Source organism: Formica exsecta, unplaced genomic scaffold (genome assembly GCF_003651465.1).
Source record: "Formica exsecta isolate Colony F162 unplaced genomic scaffold, ASM365146v1 scaffold116, whole genome shotgun sequence".
In the NCBI taxonomy this organism is placed as follows: Eukaryota; Metazoa; Arthropoda; class Insecta; order Hymenoptera; family Formicidae; genus Formica; species Formica exsecta.
The window spans coordinates 734,699-749,637 of NW_021848499.1; the positions used below are offsets into that span (position 1 = coordinate 734,699).

Consider the following 14,939-nt stretch of genomic DNA (forward strand, 5'->3'; position numbering starts at 1 on the left):
TTCTACTGCGATAAAGAATTTATAAAATTAAGTTGATTTTCGTTGATCGCAATCTCTCGATTGCATTTGTCTCTTCTTCTTAGATCATTCACTAGATACGTTTTTTAATTAGATACGCGTCAAATATTTAATCAGAAGTAATCGCCTGAATGTAAATAAAAGCGCGCGAGAGAGATAGCTGGATTAAAATTGAACGAAGCATCAAGATTTTTATTTAGAGCGGCTTACAAAATTAAATGCTCGTGCTTTTTATTTGAGATATCTTCCATTTTTCCTTTTACGCTCAGTGATTTCGTAAATGAATTTTTGCGTCAAGAATACCAATTACGTACCGGGCTAACTACATTTCCCGAACGCTCTGGTTGGAAACAGTCCAATGCTGCTTGGCGAGGTCTGCCAAGTGCGTTAAAATCTATCGATCCACAAATTGCCGCGCGAATCCATTTAATCTTCGCCGTTGTAGATGGAATGAAATAAAATAGACTAATAAGAAAGCGCTTTGCGGAGACCATATTAGTACCGAAACTCGGAGATAATGTAGCTGTACCAGATAAATCGCGAATCTCTCCTCTCCGTGATAAAGAGCTGTATTATGTAATACGCTTCTCGGAATGTTCTGCAATTAATCGTGGAAAAAAATCTACCCATTCAGTTTCAAACAGAGCACATATCTTTTACAATTAGTTTGTTTTTGCAACATTTGTGTAATTTGTATTACTTTTTTATTAAAGTAATGTATTTTAAAACGAGTAAAGTCTACGTAAATCGTGTAACTAAATTTTTCTTGATTCTATCGGCATAAATGTGGAACGCATCGGGCAATGTATCGCGCAAACATTTGATTTTCATTAACAATTGACAAGTATCGTATAACGCAAACAAGGCGCAGATCACGTAGTGAGATGTTGCTTCCGCATCGAGAATTGCATTATCGACGCGGTGCACGATGCAGCATCGACGACAAATACAATAAATGCCGAGCCATGTTGATGATAATGGCTATATCATCCCGCGTATTACTACGGCGAATCGAAGCGAGCGAGCATTATTCGCGAATGCATCAGAAATTACGTCGCACCTCGCGCACGAACACGCCGTTTTGTCGTCGTACGATACGTCGTGGTTGAAAAAGCCAACCGACTGCTACCGGTGGCACGGCGGCGCGGTAAAGCATCGGACAAAATTGCATATGGGTACTGGTACGGTTAATAAATGAGATTTCAGCCGGTTGAATGCGAATAAATGAAGCGCGTCACGACGATGATGGACCGACACGAGGAGGAGAAAAAATCGTCCAGAAAATTGACGGCGTTGCCGACGGTCGAGCACGTCGATTCACGCGCCGCGGTGTCGTTTTCAGCTTTCCCACGGTATGGGCGAGGCGAACTTTCCAATTCAATTTCCAGATGGATCGCACAAAGACTTATTTATGAAACGTTCGTCAAGAGTGAAAGCGAACGCGATCGCATCGACGGAACACGCGAAAGATGAACGAAGAAGATGAGAGCTCCCCCTCCGATTCTGATAACAGCGTCTATGCTGGTCTCAGGACCGCTGCCGGTAAAAGATATCAAAATAATTGAAAAAGTTTAAGTAGACTGCAATGTTATTTACGGTAAGCTCTATATAACCATACCATTTTTGATATTCGAGTTAATCGCGTGGCATCGCGGAAGTTGCTCCGATATTATTTTTTAATTTCTATCGTTAACAAAACTGTATTTGGACATTGACAAAACGAATTGATTCGAGTATTAGTGCAACGCATTTAATTAATATAGTCGTTACTGATCCCGTTATTTGTTAAATGTGTAATATAAATTTGGCACTTATATATCGATAATTTATTGAAAACTGTATTTTATAGCATACTCTTACAATTAATAATAAATTGACAATAAATTAGCACTTAATCATGGCATACATCAGAATTTGATTTTTGTCAAGTTAAAGGAAGTGTATATCGTACAGCGCATACGTTTCTCGATTAGACGTTTAGACACGTTGAGTGGCAGGAATCCAACCGAGGAGCCGGGAGGGAAGGGAATCGACGAGAGGGCAAGATAGGGTGAGAAATAGGCAAGAAGTAATTCGGAGACGGGGGTAACCCGGAGCCACTGAACTTTCTCGATTAAAAGTTAATTACCTTTCGGCTAAGACCGCAGAATTTCAATCGACGGACGAATAATTGTTCTACTGTGGATGGGAACTCCACCAGCGGGGCAATTAACAGAATAAACATTTAATCTCGTCTCGCTGTGAATTTCTTGATGACGTTAATGTCAACGATAAATCACAAAGAGCTCTGTCGATGAGTGCATTCTTTTGTATGTAAAATTTCACAAGATGTATTTAATTCAGATTTTACGAATCTAAAAACGGATTCTCGGAAGCGTAATTTTTTTCAATTTTATAGAGAAGATACAATATCATTTTTACGCGAGAGAGAGAAACAATGTATTACATTGAATTTCTTGTGAAGCATATTGTTAATTATATCATAATATATATCGTACTTGTTCCTTACATGCTTGGCGGGATGAGTCTCAAATTACACAGCGGAGTCTCTATATTATCACAGTAAATATACTCGAGTTAGCGTATTGTTTCCCCGTCTAACGTAAGACCTGCTAAAACGCACTTCTTCTGTGAATTGCTCTCTGCTTCGAGAAACGGCCAGGATAAAGAGCCAAAGAGTTTTGCGGAAGAAGCACCTCCTATTCGCGCAAACGCTTTTTATCCTTCGTTCGTACGAAAAAGCGACCGAAAACGGCATAAAAGAAGCTGTTCTGAAAGGACCTTTCAGGAAAAGCTCGTCGGCGGGCAAAAAGAACGATAGACGCCAGGCAGAAAAGCGCGAATGGGCAAACGAAATTCGTAAGATATAAGGAGAAATTAGCAGATACTCTGTTGGGATACGTTAAATTGAATAGGAATTTCTCTTGGACGGAGCGTGAAGTTCACGGAGAAGACATAACTCATTCGCAACTCTGGCTGAAACTCATAGCCCGTACTATTCCCATCGAGGTTGCCATCGTTTGCCTCCCTTTCGTTGCCACCCGCGATAACCTTTCACGAACGGGGTAGGAAGGGATGGAGGAGGAAGCGAGACGTTGAAATCCGTACTAGATTCAGATCGGAAATTTGGTACGTGCACGCAAACCATGATGTTAACGGCATCATTTAATTAACAGCTACGACGAGGTCCGCATACCTTAATTACGACGCAGTCAATTATGTAATCATCAAAGTGCGACGAAATTACGATTAATTGTCGCGCCGAATATATTCGCCCTCGAAAATCCTTGCTCATGCTATTCTCTCTCGATCTTTATACAATCCTTCTTAGCTTCTTTTGTTATAGAAATAGATTTCTCCGAGAGAGAAAACGGATCTTTTTAACGACTTTTGTTTCTCGGTTTTTTTTTTCTGCAGCTTCGTACGAAGCTAGGCGATTTTCATCGAGCATAACAAAAAGGAGACGGCGGATCGCGAAATCACAAGGTGCCACAGCCACGAGGTACGTGGATAGGATTCGCAGAAGTTTCCAGAAATCGTCTGCTTTTGCTGTCAGTTGCATCGCGCGTCGGCGATGTTGAACGAATATTTGCTAAGGCTGGTAACTGAAATTCGTTCCCGCGCTTTCCGGATGGGTGATTTAAGAAGGGATGGTGTAATTCCGCGGAAAGTGCACGTTCGGAATACCAGCATGGAGCGAAATGTTCCGTGCGATGTTTGGGTCGATGATGAATCGGTGCTCGCGGTTGCGGGATTGCCCGTGTAAACGATGCACGGTTTCACGTGTTCGTTGTAAACGAGTAAAATTAATGGATCGTCCCGATCGCAAAATGCAATGTCAATGAAGAATACAACGCATATTTATGCCTCTAATAAATGGAACTACATAATTTTGAAATCGATTTAAATGAAAAATATCTACATCATAGATTTGTCAAGTTATAAAATGACAGAGATAAAAGATAGAAAAAACACATATAAAATCGAATAAATATTTGTCATACCAAGATATGATTTTTTTTTTAATAAAAATGTTAAAAGATCTTGAGATTTTGTGGTTTCTCTATAATTAATAATATTTTAAAAATAACGTGTATGTCTTGTGTGTGTGATATACATTAGCTTATTTCATTAAAAGAAAGATTATAATTTTTACCGCTTTGTCAAGAAACAGCTTATTTTTATTAGACGCAAGTAAAATATTGAAGTGCAAGCAAACGCGAAAAGCGTATCCGTATGCATACCTGAAATAAGCGAAGTGGAAGCGTAGAAAAAGGTATTCCAAAAAGTGACGCGAACGAGAGATTTAAGTAGGATTCTTATGTCAATCGGATTCCATCGGAAGTAGCAAAGAAAAAAGATCGAAAGGAATCAAACGCGACCGTCAGAGAGATGCGACAGAAGGGTTGCCGAGCATTCCGACACTTAGGGAAGAACAAACAAATCGATGTGCAAGCATTTCATCTTCACCCTTTTATCGACGCTCGCTCAACTTTACGACGTGCATGACTTTTACTTGCTGTTGAGAAGATTTAAGGCAAACTTGCAACACGTTTCGCGTCTGTTCCATCAATCTGTATAAACCTCATATTTCTCGCACGACATAGTTATCGAATTATAAATCATCGGGTTTTCATACTCGTTAATTCGATGAGTATAAGTTGATTACAATGCAATTGTTTTTTTTTTATTTTTTTTTTATTTCGATTTTGTGTGTTGATACATTTTTCTAAGTTTAAACTTAAGAGAAAAATTGTGATTTGCTACACAATTTACAACTAAAAGATTGTGATTAGAAAACAAAAAACAAACTATCGAGTAAAAGAGATAGATGTAGGATCTCTATTTCGTAATTTTAATATTATAACTTTTAACTATTTTAATGACGTTACTACAACTTTTCCGCATGCAAAACAATTTTTTTTTCTTTGCACTTATTAGATAGAAAGATATTATAATGCAAAAAAAGTATTATGATGTAAACCAAAACTTAATAGATAAAAGAACAATTTATCCGCTTCTTCAAAATTAATGCAGAAAGAAGTCGCCAAATCGCTCATAAAATCCTGCTTGGCAGGACGCGATTTATGCCGGCGCTACCCAAGGATTATTATATTTCCCTCGACGCACGAAACCCGCGTGGAAAAGTGTCGACCGAGATTGCACGGCGTTATCACCTGCGAAATGACGACGGCGATGCAAAGAGAGAGGAACGGCGATAAAAGAGGAAGCTTCTTAATGCGTTCGTAAAAAGCTATGCAACGCGAGAGAACAGTAATCGGTCGGGAATAGCTTTATGATGCTTCGACGAGCAACAATATCGGGGTAATCGGTGGTAACGTATATCGAGCTTTTTTATTTTGCTGAAAAAGACTTCCGTGAAGCGATGCATGGGACGACGTGAACGATCACGAAAGAGGGAGGAACGCTCGTTCATAAAGAAAGGGCTGCAAAAAAAATCGACCGATTTATTAACGTGCCGTCAGTGACGTCGTGCGTGGCTACGTCTAAGTTAACTCTTTTGACGGCACGCATGATCGCTTCGGCGAGCATACACGGACATGTACAACGCTTCGTACATAACGCGATCGAAACTTTTTGCTCGCTCACTCGCTATTCTCGCATGATATCAATCCGCGCGCGCGCCCTGTTTATGCGAAACGAACCGTTTACTTTGTGTCACACGCCTTTATAACGATCGAAAACATTAGAAAATTGTTCGAAACGATTTCGCGCGATGTACCTACGTACGATGACGATCGATAGATCGAATAGTGTCGCTTCGTAGAAACAAATACTGTTTTAAACGTCATATACTTCGTATAAAATATATCACGTGTAACTCTACAAGTGTAATAGTGTCTCGTCTGCATAATAGCGTCCACGCCACTTACGCTAAAAATGCAGTGCGACGTTTAAGCTTTCGAATGGAAAGTGCCGCTCGAAAAGCAAATAACTTGTAACGACGAATATACGAACGAATGCTGAAATGACAGCGCGAAAGTAGCAATTAGCTTTAATTAGCAAAAAATGGCGGTAGTTTGATATGTTTGCGCTGCAGGGGCTGCTTTTTAAGCCCCAACTCGCTTAGCGAGAGCTTTTGTTAAACGAACGCTGTTTAAACGATAACTCGATCAAAAGAGCCCGGCTGAACCGAACAACGGCATTTAATTAACAAAAGTGCTCGCCGAGAGTTTTACCACCATCCTCGACCCCTATCTCGAAGGGAGACTCACTTCGAATTCTTCCGTCCTTTCCGCCTACGCTCTCGCCTTCGCCCACATCTTTATCCATCCGTACCTCTATTCTCCTTCATCAAATGCTGGAGAATAATTGTGAAAACCTAGTACTCCACGAAAAGTCTTCTATTATAATCGGTCCTTATTTACCATATTTCCCGTACTTCATTTGCCACTTCATCTTCGAAAATGCCTCGCCAATGAGTATATAATTTTAATAATATTTTTGCCCTACGGTTTGTTAAGTCGACTCATTTATCGTTTATACGAGCTCACGAGCAACGAGTGCATTTGTAGGTACATTTGAGAAAATATTGAATGAACAGTTTACTGTGTGTGTGGAAGAGGGACTAGAAAATAGGAGAAAGCATCTAGGAATACATTCTACTATTTACAAAAACATCGGCAAAAAATGGAATTTTGATAATGTCTGTATTTGTTTATCTGTTTACTGTATTTATCTGAGAAGACACGTGGTATTTTTTGTTTTATAATTATGTAAAAACTAAATTTGCTCTAGATACAATATACGGAGTTTTAGAATAAAAATTCATTATTCTTTGCTAACAGATTAATCTCGAAAATGTTTTTGTTTTTTATTAATAAACTTTATTTATTTTTCCATGTTTATTTTATAAAATATTGAGGCAAGGCAAAATTTGTTATAAAAATCATATCGTAAAGTAAAATAAGTTTCTTATCTTACAATTTACAAACAAATAGTTGTTATAAGCAGATAATATCGTTGGAATGATAAATACAAACAATTTAAGAAATTAAGAGAGAGAGAGAGAGAGAGAGAGAGAGAGAGAGAGAGAGAGAGAGAGAGAGAGAGTATGTGAGAGAGAGAGAGAGAGAGAGAGAGAGAGAGAGAGAGAGAGAGAGAGAGAGAGAGAGAGAGAGAGAGAGAGAGAGAGAGAGAGAGAGAGAGAGAGAGAGAGAGAGAGAGAGAGAGAGAGAGAGAGAGAGAGAGAGAGAGAGAGAGAGAGAGAGAGAGAGAGAGAGAGAGAGAGAGAGAGAGAGAGAGAGAGAGAGAGAGAGAGAGAGAGAGAGAGAGAGAGAGAGAGAGAGAGAGAGAGAGAGAGAGAGAGAGAGAGAGAGAGAGAGAGAGAGAGAGAGAGAGAGAGAGAGAGAGAGAGAGAGAGAGAGAGAGAGAGAGAGAGAGAGAGAGAGAGAGAGAGAGAGAGAGAGAGAGAGAGAGAGAGAGAGAGAGAGAGAGAGAGAGAGAGAGAGAGAGAGAGAGAGAGAGAGAGAGAGAGAGAGAGAGAGAGAGAGAGAGAGAGAGAGAGAGAGAGAGAGAGAGAGAGAGAGAGAGAGAGAGAGAGAGAGAGAGAGAGAGAGAGAGAGAGAGAGAGAGAGAGAGAGAGAGAGAGAGAGAGAGTATGTAGTAGTAAATGAAATAATAATCAACCAACAAAGCTATACGGATCATATTATTTTGTTAGCTATGAGTTTAAAAAATTGACAAAAATTTGTGATTTTAGTCAGCATATCAGAGCAGATCTATTTGCGACTTGACATGAAAAAGATGAAGTGGCTCGTCATCAGTAAAAATCGATTTAACATCTAAGATAATCTAAAGGTTGGAATGAAATAACAGTAAACGAGTTTCATCATATAAATAGCTTGACTGTCGAATTAATGATAACTGCGATTTAACGCAAGAAATTAGAGACTCAAATAAGTCACAAAACCTTTTTTTATAAAAATGAAAAATATACTATTCAGTAGATATTTGGAAATTTTTTTAGAACGCAATTGCTATATGCGTTGTGCTATCTTTAGCAATTTTTGTTATGACATCAAGATTTAGATATTTGCGGATGTAATGTGCAAAAAGTTCAAAGAGTTGTTGAAATGCGCACATACTGAAGAATTTTTAAAATGCCATAAAATGTCAAAAAAATTAATTAAGGAAGTACTGCAATGTTTAAATAAGTAAAATTCTAAATAATATTAAAAGACAAAAATTAAAATATCTTGGACGTTATGCATAATTATACAAACTATTGCAATTATTATAATAATCAAAGCAAAATAGAAGGAAAATCTGGTCCAAGATGCCATAAAATATCATGGCTTAAGAAGTTACGTCAATAGTTTGGATAGAGTACAGTATCGCTCTTTAGAGAAGCTGTTGATAAAGTATAAGTCATGCTATTGATCGCCGATACTTTTAGAAAACAGGGCACTTAAAGAAAAAGAAGAAAAAGTTACTACGCAATAGCAATTTTTTCAAGATTTTTTGTTTAAATTTGTTAAAAATTTTTAATGTGCACAATTACGTGATTACTGATTCCTCGAAAATAAAACAATTTATTATTTTTTTTTATAAATGAATTTGTTAAATTTTTGAAAAAAATTGTATTGCGTATGTGTTAGACAATGACGTCGATGAACAAAGCTAAGTATTGTAGTACGCTTTCCCTCCCAGGTGATCGTCGAATGGAATAAGTGACTATAGTTGATAATATATAGTCCATGAAGGCGATAATGTTTCGCAGCTCGTATTACAAAATCTCTCAGGATTTCAGTTACGCAAAATTTTTTTTTAGAAATGTGAATGCTATTCGCGCTATTTGGCAAACCCGCAGACTCCGCACTTGTAGAACTCACCAAGTTAAACTTAGTCGCCAAAAGACGTCGAATACCGTAAAGTTATAAACTGTAATAAATCGCATCTAATGTAGGTTAACGCTAGGATGAGAGAATTATCTGCCGAATTTACGACGAGCTTGTTGCCAAAACCGCCATCGTAAAGAAAGAAGAATCCACCCCTCGTCGAGAGAGGGTCGGTATCTGCGACGATAATGGACTCTATCGTGGTGTAAGTCGACGAGTGCAAGCGAAGAAGTTAATTTAGAAAAGAGGATTGTGCCCTGACATAACGTTTGTAATTTTTAACAAAAAATCGCGGATTTGGTCAACTTGGATCGCGAAAGTGCGACTTACAAGAGAAAAAAATGGTCATACAATAATAGCGTACATAAAATAATAATTATTAGTTGCTTTAGCAAACTTTTCTCCGTGTTATTATTTTTAAATAGTGTAATCGCCATTGCTGCTTGCTATTTATATTATATAATAATTATAAAAACAAAAAGGAAATGGACTAATGATAATCAAGCGCAGAAAACAGGGCGCACGAGTAAGTATTTTCAAAAAATATCTTTTATTATCCAGATAAATGTTTCGGTCTCTCTTTTGATACATGATTATTATTACAAACAGTTATTATATTACGAAATAATTAAATTATATTAGAGAATCGATAATATTACAAACCATTATTCTTAAAATTGGTGATTATTATTACAAATAATTATTATTAAAATTAGTGATAACAATAATGTTTATTAAAAGTGGGCAATACGATTACTACTTGATACATTTATGCAAAAATTAAATTATTATAAAGCGCGTAACACATATATGTGATATGTGCGATTATTATCTTACATAATTGATAAACAAAATTTATTTTATGGCTTTTATTTCCATTTGTAAATTTTAATACAAGTAAAAATAATCAAATATTTTGTGATATCTTCATTTAAAGCACAAGTAGAACAAGTATATGACAACTATATGATAAAAATAATGACATTTTTATAAATAATAGGAATTCAAACTATCGATTAAGTCTATTATAAATTTAATCAATTTAAGTGTAACTGAGATCCGATAATCTAAAGTACTTAACTAGATGAATCACATATAGATATGTACGATCTGTCTGACTGTGTATTACACTTGATATGACGCTATACGATCTTTTGACGTCCCTTTATGAAACAAAGAATTTTTTATGAAACGGGAAAATATTATACTTTTACGTTAATATATTTCAATATTGCAGTATTTTGATTATAATTTGACATGCAATATTACGATATTTTGCGCTGTGGATATTTTTTATTATTGCGAGATTGACGGAACATTCGTATTAGTGAGATATACGGTATTTCTGCCATTAAAGACAATACGTAAGCGCAAATGTAACTAATCACGAAGTATCCTATAAACATAATAACCTAAAAATTGATAATAAATGTTAAGAAGTCTTCTTTTTGTCAGTACTACAAATTTTTTTTAGAGATAATCTCTACTTACCACAGGCAGTAATTGCAAATGAACGGGTGTTTCACTAGACAGATTAATCGATTGTATGACAAAGGGATGTACGAGATAAACACAATAAGTAAGTTTGCTAAAAGGGATCAAGACTTTGAATGATAATAACTGATTAACAATACCTGTAACACAATAAAATAATTTGTATGTATATGTGTGATGATAAAAATAAGATATTTTAAAATTATAGTATTATTTTTATGCCAGCATTTATTAAAATAAAACTTATAAAAGTGTAAATTGAAAATAAATTAAATGAGAGATGCAAGTCACAAATATAATATTACAGCTTATTTATGTATATAGATGTATGTGTGTATGTGATAAGATTTATTATATATATTTTATTAAATGTACTAACCACCATGCTCAGTAAAACAAGCTATTACAATCCATGCTATACCAATGGCCCAAAGTGTTCTACTTAATGCAACATAGATAGCGGCATACAGAATAGATACGTTCTGTTTATAAAAAACTAACGGAGAAAGGCACACGAAAATAATACACGCACTACTAAGACACCAACATAAAATCACAGTTTTCTAAAAAAAAATTATTTTGGATATAAAATATAAAATAATTTGGATATAAAATAATAATTGCGTATTTTTTCACATTAAAGTCATATAAAAATCAAATTATATTTTACTTTTTTTAAGAGCAACTTTTTATTTAGTCTTCTTATAATGTAACCTGTAATTATGCCAATAATATATGGTCCTATTCTGATCCATGGGGGATAGTAGAAGACACTTACAAGTCTTCGTTGTTCATCTAACCTGCAATAAAAAAATATTTAATCCATCTCATAATTAGCAAAATGTTTTTATCACTTACGTCGGAACAAATTCGTAAATATATGAAATATAACCGGTAAGTACAATTGAGCCTATTAAAAGTGCACCCAGAATGGCAGCAGCTATGTAAAAGTACCTGAAATTAGCAACTTATATTTATTTGAATATATGCCTAGTATGTGCTGATTATAATACCATCAATAGATCAACTTACACAGTTGACAAAATCAATAGCGCAATAGCAATTATAAAGTATTGCATGTCATTGGCTAAATACCAACTCCAAAGCATACACTATAAGAAAATAGAAAATTTAAAATAAAATTTTATTATTCTTTTAGCAATATTAAACTAATTATAACTATTTTAAATATATTTATACCATCGAATCTAAATCGAATAGATTATTTATGTATAACAGATTTCTCCACGAATATTTCGCGCAAATTTCGTACAGTCTATGTTTTGGGTAAAATTGTGAATTCATGTCGTACCAAGCCGAATTTAATTGCACTATTCCTATCATCATCATGTATGCAGGTGTCAACCTTAAAATAAAATGTTTTGAGATATTAATATGTATTCATAAAAAGAGATAATATTATTATTTATGTCAATATTAAATTTTATTTCTAAATTGTTTTTATATACATTGTTCTTGTTTATTGTCTGTATAAATAAAGATAAGGAAAGAGAAAAACGTACCGAATAAATCTTTTTATTATATGAATAAAGAATTCATTTAATTTTTCTTTGTATTTAATCGACCTAGTATTTTCTTTGCCCATTTTATCTTTCAAATATAAATAGGTTACTAAAAATCCGCTTGAAAAAAAGTAGGTGTCTACTGGCATGATTAGATTAAATAATATATGAAGGACGGAATCCAAGGTGAATCTCATTGATAATGCTTTATTATCTATGTGTACAAATTAATCTCTGTTATATGTAGAAAATAAGACATATGTATATCAAATTTATAAATTTTTTCCGAATTACTCACCGATATAATCCAGCATGAAGTATAAGGTATGAATAAAAACTAACCAACTCATACCTAGAAATTTTAAACCGTGAATAGTAGATACTGCGTCGGCATCCAATTCCGTGCGAAATATTATTTTTGTATTTGTGTATACGGAAAAACATATTAGTATGTTTCCAATTCTACTTTCTCGATGTAAAAACGATGTTATTTTCATTTTCTCGGGTATGTTCATCACATCTATAATACACAATTTTCAGTATATATTTATATAAAAATACATACGCTTTGATTAGATGAGAAAACTTGAAAGAAGAAGAATTATTTAAATTTAATAAAAAATATATGCATATACAAGATGACTATTAATATAAATTTATATAAATTTTTGCTGATCCTTATTAAAGTATATCCTTATTGACTTACTTGACTTGAAAATACACTGATTTTAAAATAGTTAAATATCATTTTGATGTACAAAGCATAATCATGTTTTTTCAAATACGATTATAATACATAATCAAAGTTATGAATAATCTGTTATCGAAATTCATAAAAAGTTTTTAAGTGATTTCAAATACAATACTTACTAGTTGCAGTTTCATCCTTTAGAACTAAAGATTTTTCCTTTTTTTGATGCACAAATATGTCGTATATTGTTCCGATTATCATTATGAAAAAAGTAAACGCTAAAATACTGCAATTATAAAATAAATATAAAATATATCTTTCTATTATTTCAAAACTTTTGTAAGTTGTACAAAAATTTGCCTATAAAATAAACACTAAAAAAATAGAGAACATTTTTTATACGCTAAAAATTGGGCTATTTTTAAACCGTCCAAACTCGACGAAAAATCATCGCAAACAAATTAAAAAAGCATCTTGAAACTTGAAGTATCAACTTTAATGTGCTATCAATGGTTTAAAAAAATTTGTTTATCTTCCTTATTCTGCTTAAAAAAAAAAAAAAATTGTTTTGTTTTTAAAAATTACGTATTTTTGACATTCTACTGCTCAATAAAAAAATTTTTCTTAAAAAATTTAGGTCATATTCCATAAACTACAACATTTTGTGTCTAGAGAAATCTTTCTTTAAAATTTTCTTACAATTTTTTTTTCGCTGTTATACAATTTTGAAAATAAATCTGTACTTTTTAGAAATGATATCAATACTTGGCAAAAAATTAAGAAAGCTTGAAGTTTAAATTTTAACAAGCTATCGGTAATTTAAAAACCTTTTTTTATCTTTTTAATGCTGTACCCTAAAAAAAGATTTCTAAAAAATACAGGTTTAGTTTCAAAATCATGTAACTCGGTCGAAGATCGTAGAAAAATGAGAAAAAGCGTTTTGTAGGCAAAATGTTGTAGTTTATGGAATGTGACTTAAATTTTTTGAGAAAAATTTTTTATTGAACTGCAAAGTACCAAAATATGTAATTTTAAAGAACAAAACAATGTTTTGTTTTCTAAATCACAGAACAAAAGAAAATAAACAAATTTTTTTGAACTGGCAAAAGCGCGTTAAAAAGTTGAAATTTCAAGCTTCAAAATATTTTTATAATTTTTTCTCCGTGGATATTTCGCGGAGTTTCAGCGGTTTGAAAATAGTCCAATTTTTAGCGTATGAGAAGTGTTTCTTTTTTAAAGTAATGTATTATTATATGCTCTGATAAAATAATAATTATTTTATATATATTATTAATTATATATTTTCTTTGCATTTTACCAGATGAAGAATATCGTATCATTAAGTAACCATTGTTGTTCGTCTTTCAGATTTTTAACCTCGATCAATTTGAAATCCATGGAATAAAGGTCACTGATAGAGAAAACTCTATCGCGAAATATTTTTTTCAGAATTAAACTTAGATCATTTATACAACATGATGCTGGTAAACAAAGACCGAGCGTAATTATATCCTAAAACAAAATATCCTGTATAGTACATATTAATATATTTTTTATGTGTACAGTGTCAATTTATTCTTATATAATTCTATGAATCAATTGCATATGTATGAATATTCCTTATAATTCTCTTTTTATTTGTAAATTTGGTAAAATTGCATAAAAGATACATCTCCGATTTAACCCACTTAAATATGTTATAGGGGAGGTTTTTCTGAATAATTCCCCGCGAGAAATAAGTGGCGGACGGCATTAGTTTAGGAGATATAACAAATTAAAATTTCACAGCTTTAATGCTTTTTCTCAGGTATTATAAAGTAATATTAGAAAAAGTGAAGTTTGTATACGTTGTATTTGTTGTAGAGAGCAGATGAAGAAGTGTTTGTTTACATTTACGGAATAGGTAGACGGTCATGGATATTTTGTCAATAATGTGTTTCTTATTCCTCGCAGTTCGTTAACAGCTTTCAACATGCTATGTGAATTTTTGAGTCTTCTTGAAGGTAAGAATAAGTTAATAGTAAATTTTAGTTTTGAATCACAGAAATAGGTTTGGTTATATGGGTTAGGTTTTAAAAATAAAGTTGGCTTGGGAAAAAAAGAATTTTTTCGGGGATGCAGGAGAAGGGACATTTTATATATATACCCGATATAAATATATATAGAATAAAAGAGAAAGAAATCAAGGTTTATTTTAAATTATAAGAATAAACATACAATATATATTTAGGACTCTCTAGTTTATTATTCTCTCTCTCTCTCTCTCCCATATAAAATTAACTAGAAAAGGTATTAAATTATAAATTAAATTAAAGCCAATGAACTTACATAGGTTTTTCTATATTTCTATAT

General features: G+C 33.5%; 1 protein-coding gene across 1 annotated transcript in view; it reads right to left on the reverse strand.

Moving 5' to 3' along the window:
• Positions 1–9,614: 9,614 nt before the first annotated feature.
• The window catches only part of LOC115239062 (nose resistant to fluoxetine protein 6-like), a 10,575-nt gene continuing 5,250 nt past the window's right edge, over positions 9,615–14,939 (reverse strand). The window contains exons 3-13 of the mRNA XM_029813393.1: positions 13,906–14,099; positions 12,767–12,873; positions 12,195–12,416; positions 11,897–12,110; positions 11,574–11,739; positions 11,406–11,485; positions 11,232–11,327; positions 11,044–11,173; positions 10,753–10,936; positions 10,371–10,513; positions 9,615–10,291 (exon numbers count right to left, since the gene is read on the reverse strand). Of these exons, the coding sequence (XP_029669253.1) occupies positions 10,145–10,291; positions 10,371–10,513; positions 10,753–10,936; positions 11,044–11,173; positions 11,232–11,327; positions 11,406–11,485; positions 11,574–11,739; positions 11,897–12,110; positions 12,195–12,416; positions 12,767–12,873; positions 13,906–14,099 (1,683 nt within the window). The 3' untranslated portion in view covers positions 9,615–10,144. The remainder of the gene's footprint in view (positions 10,292–10,370; positions 10,514–10,752; positions 10,937–11,043; positions 11,174–11,231; positions 11,328–11,405; positions 11,486–11,573; positions 11,740–11,896; positions 12,111–12,194; positions 12,417–12,766; positions 12,874–13,905; positions 14,100–14,939) is intronic.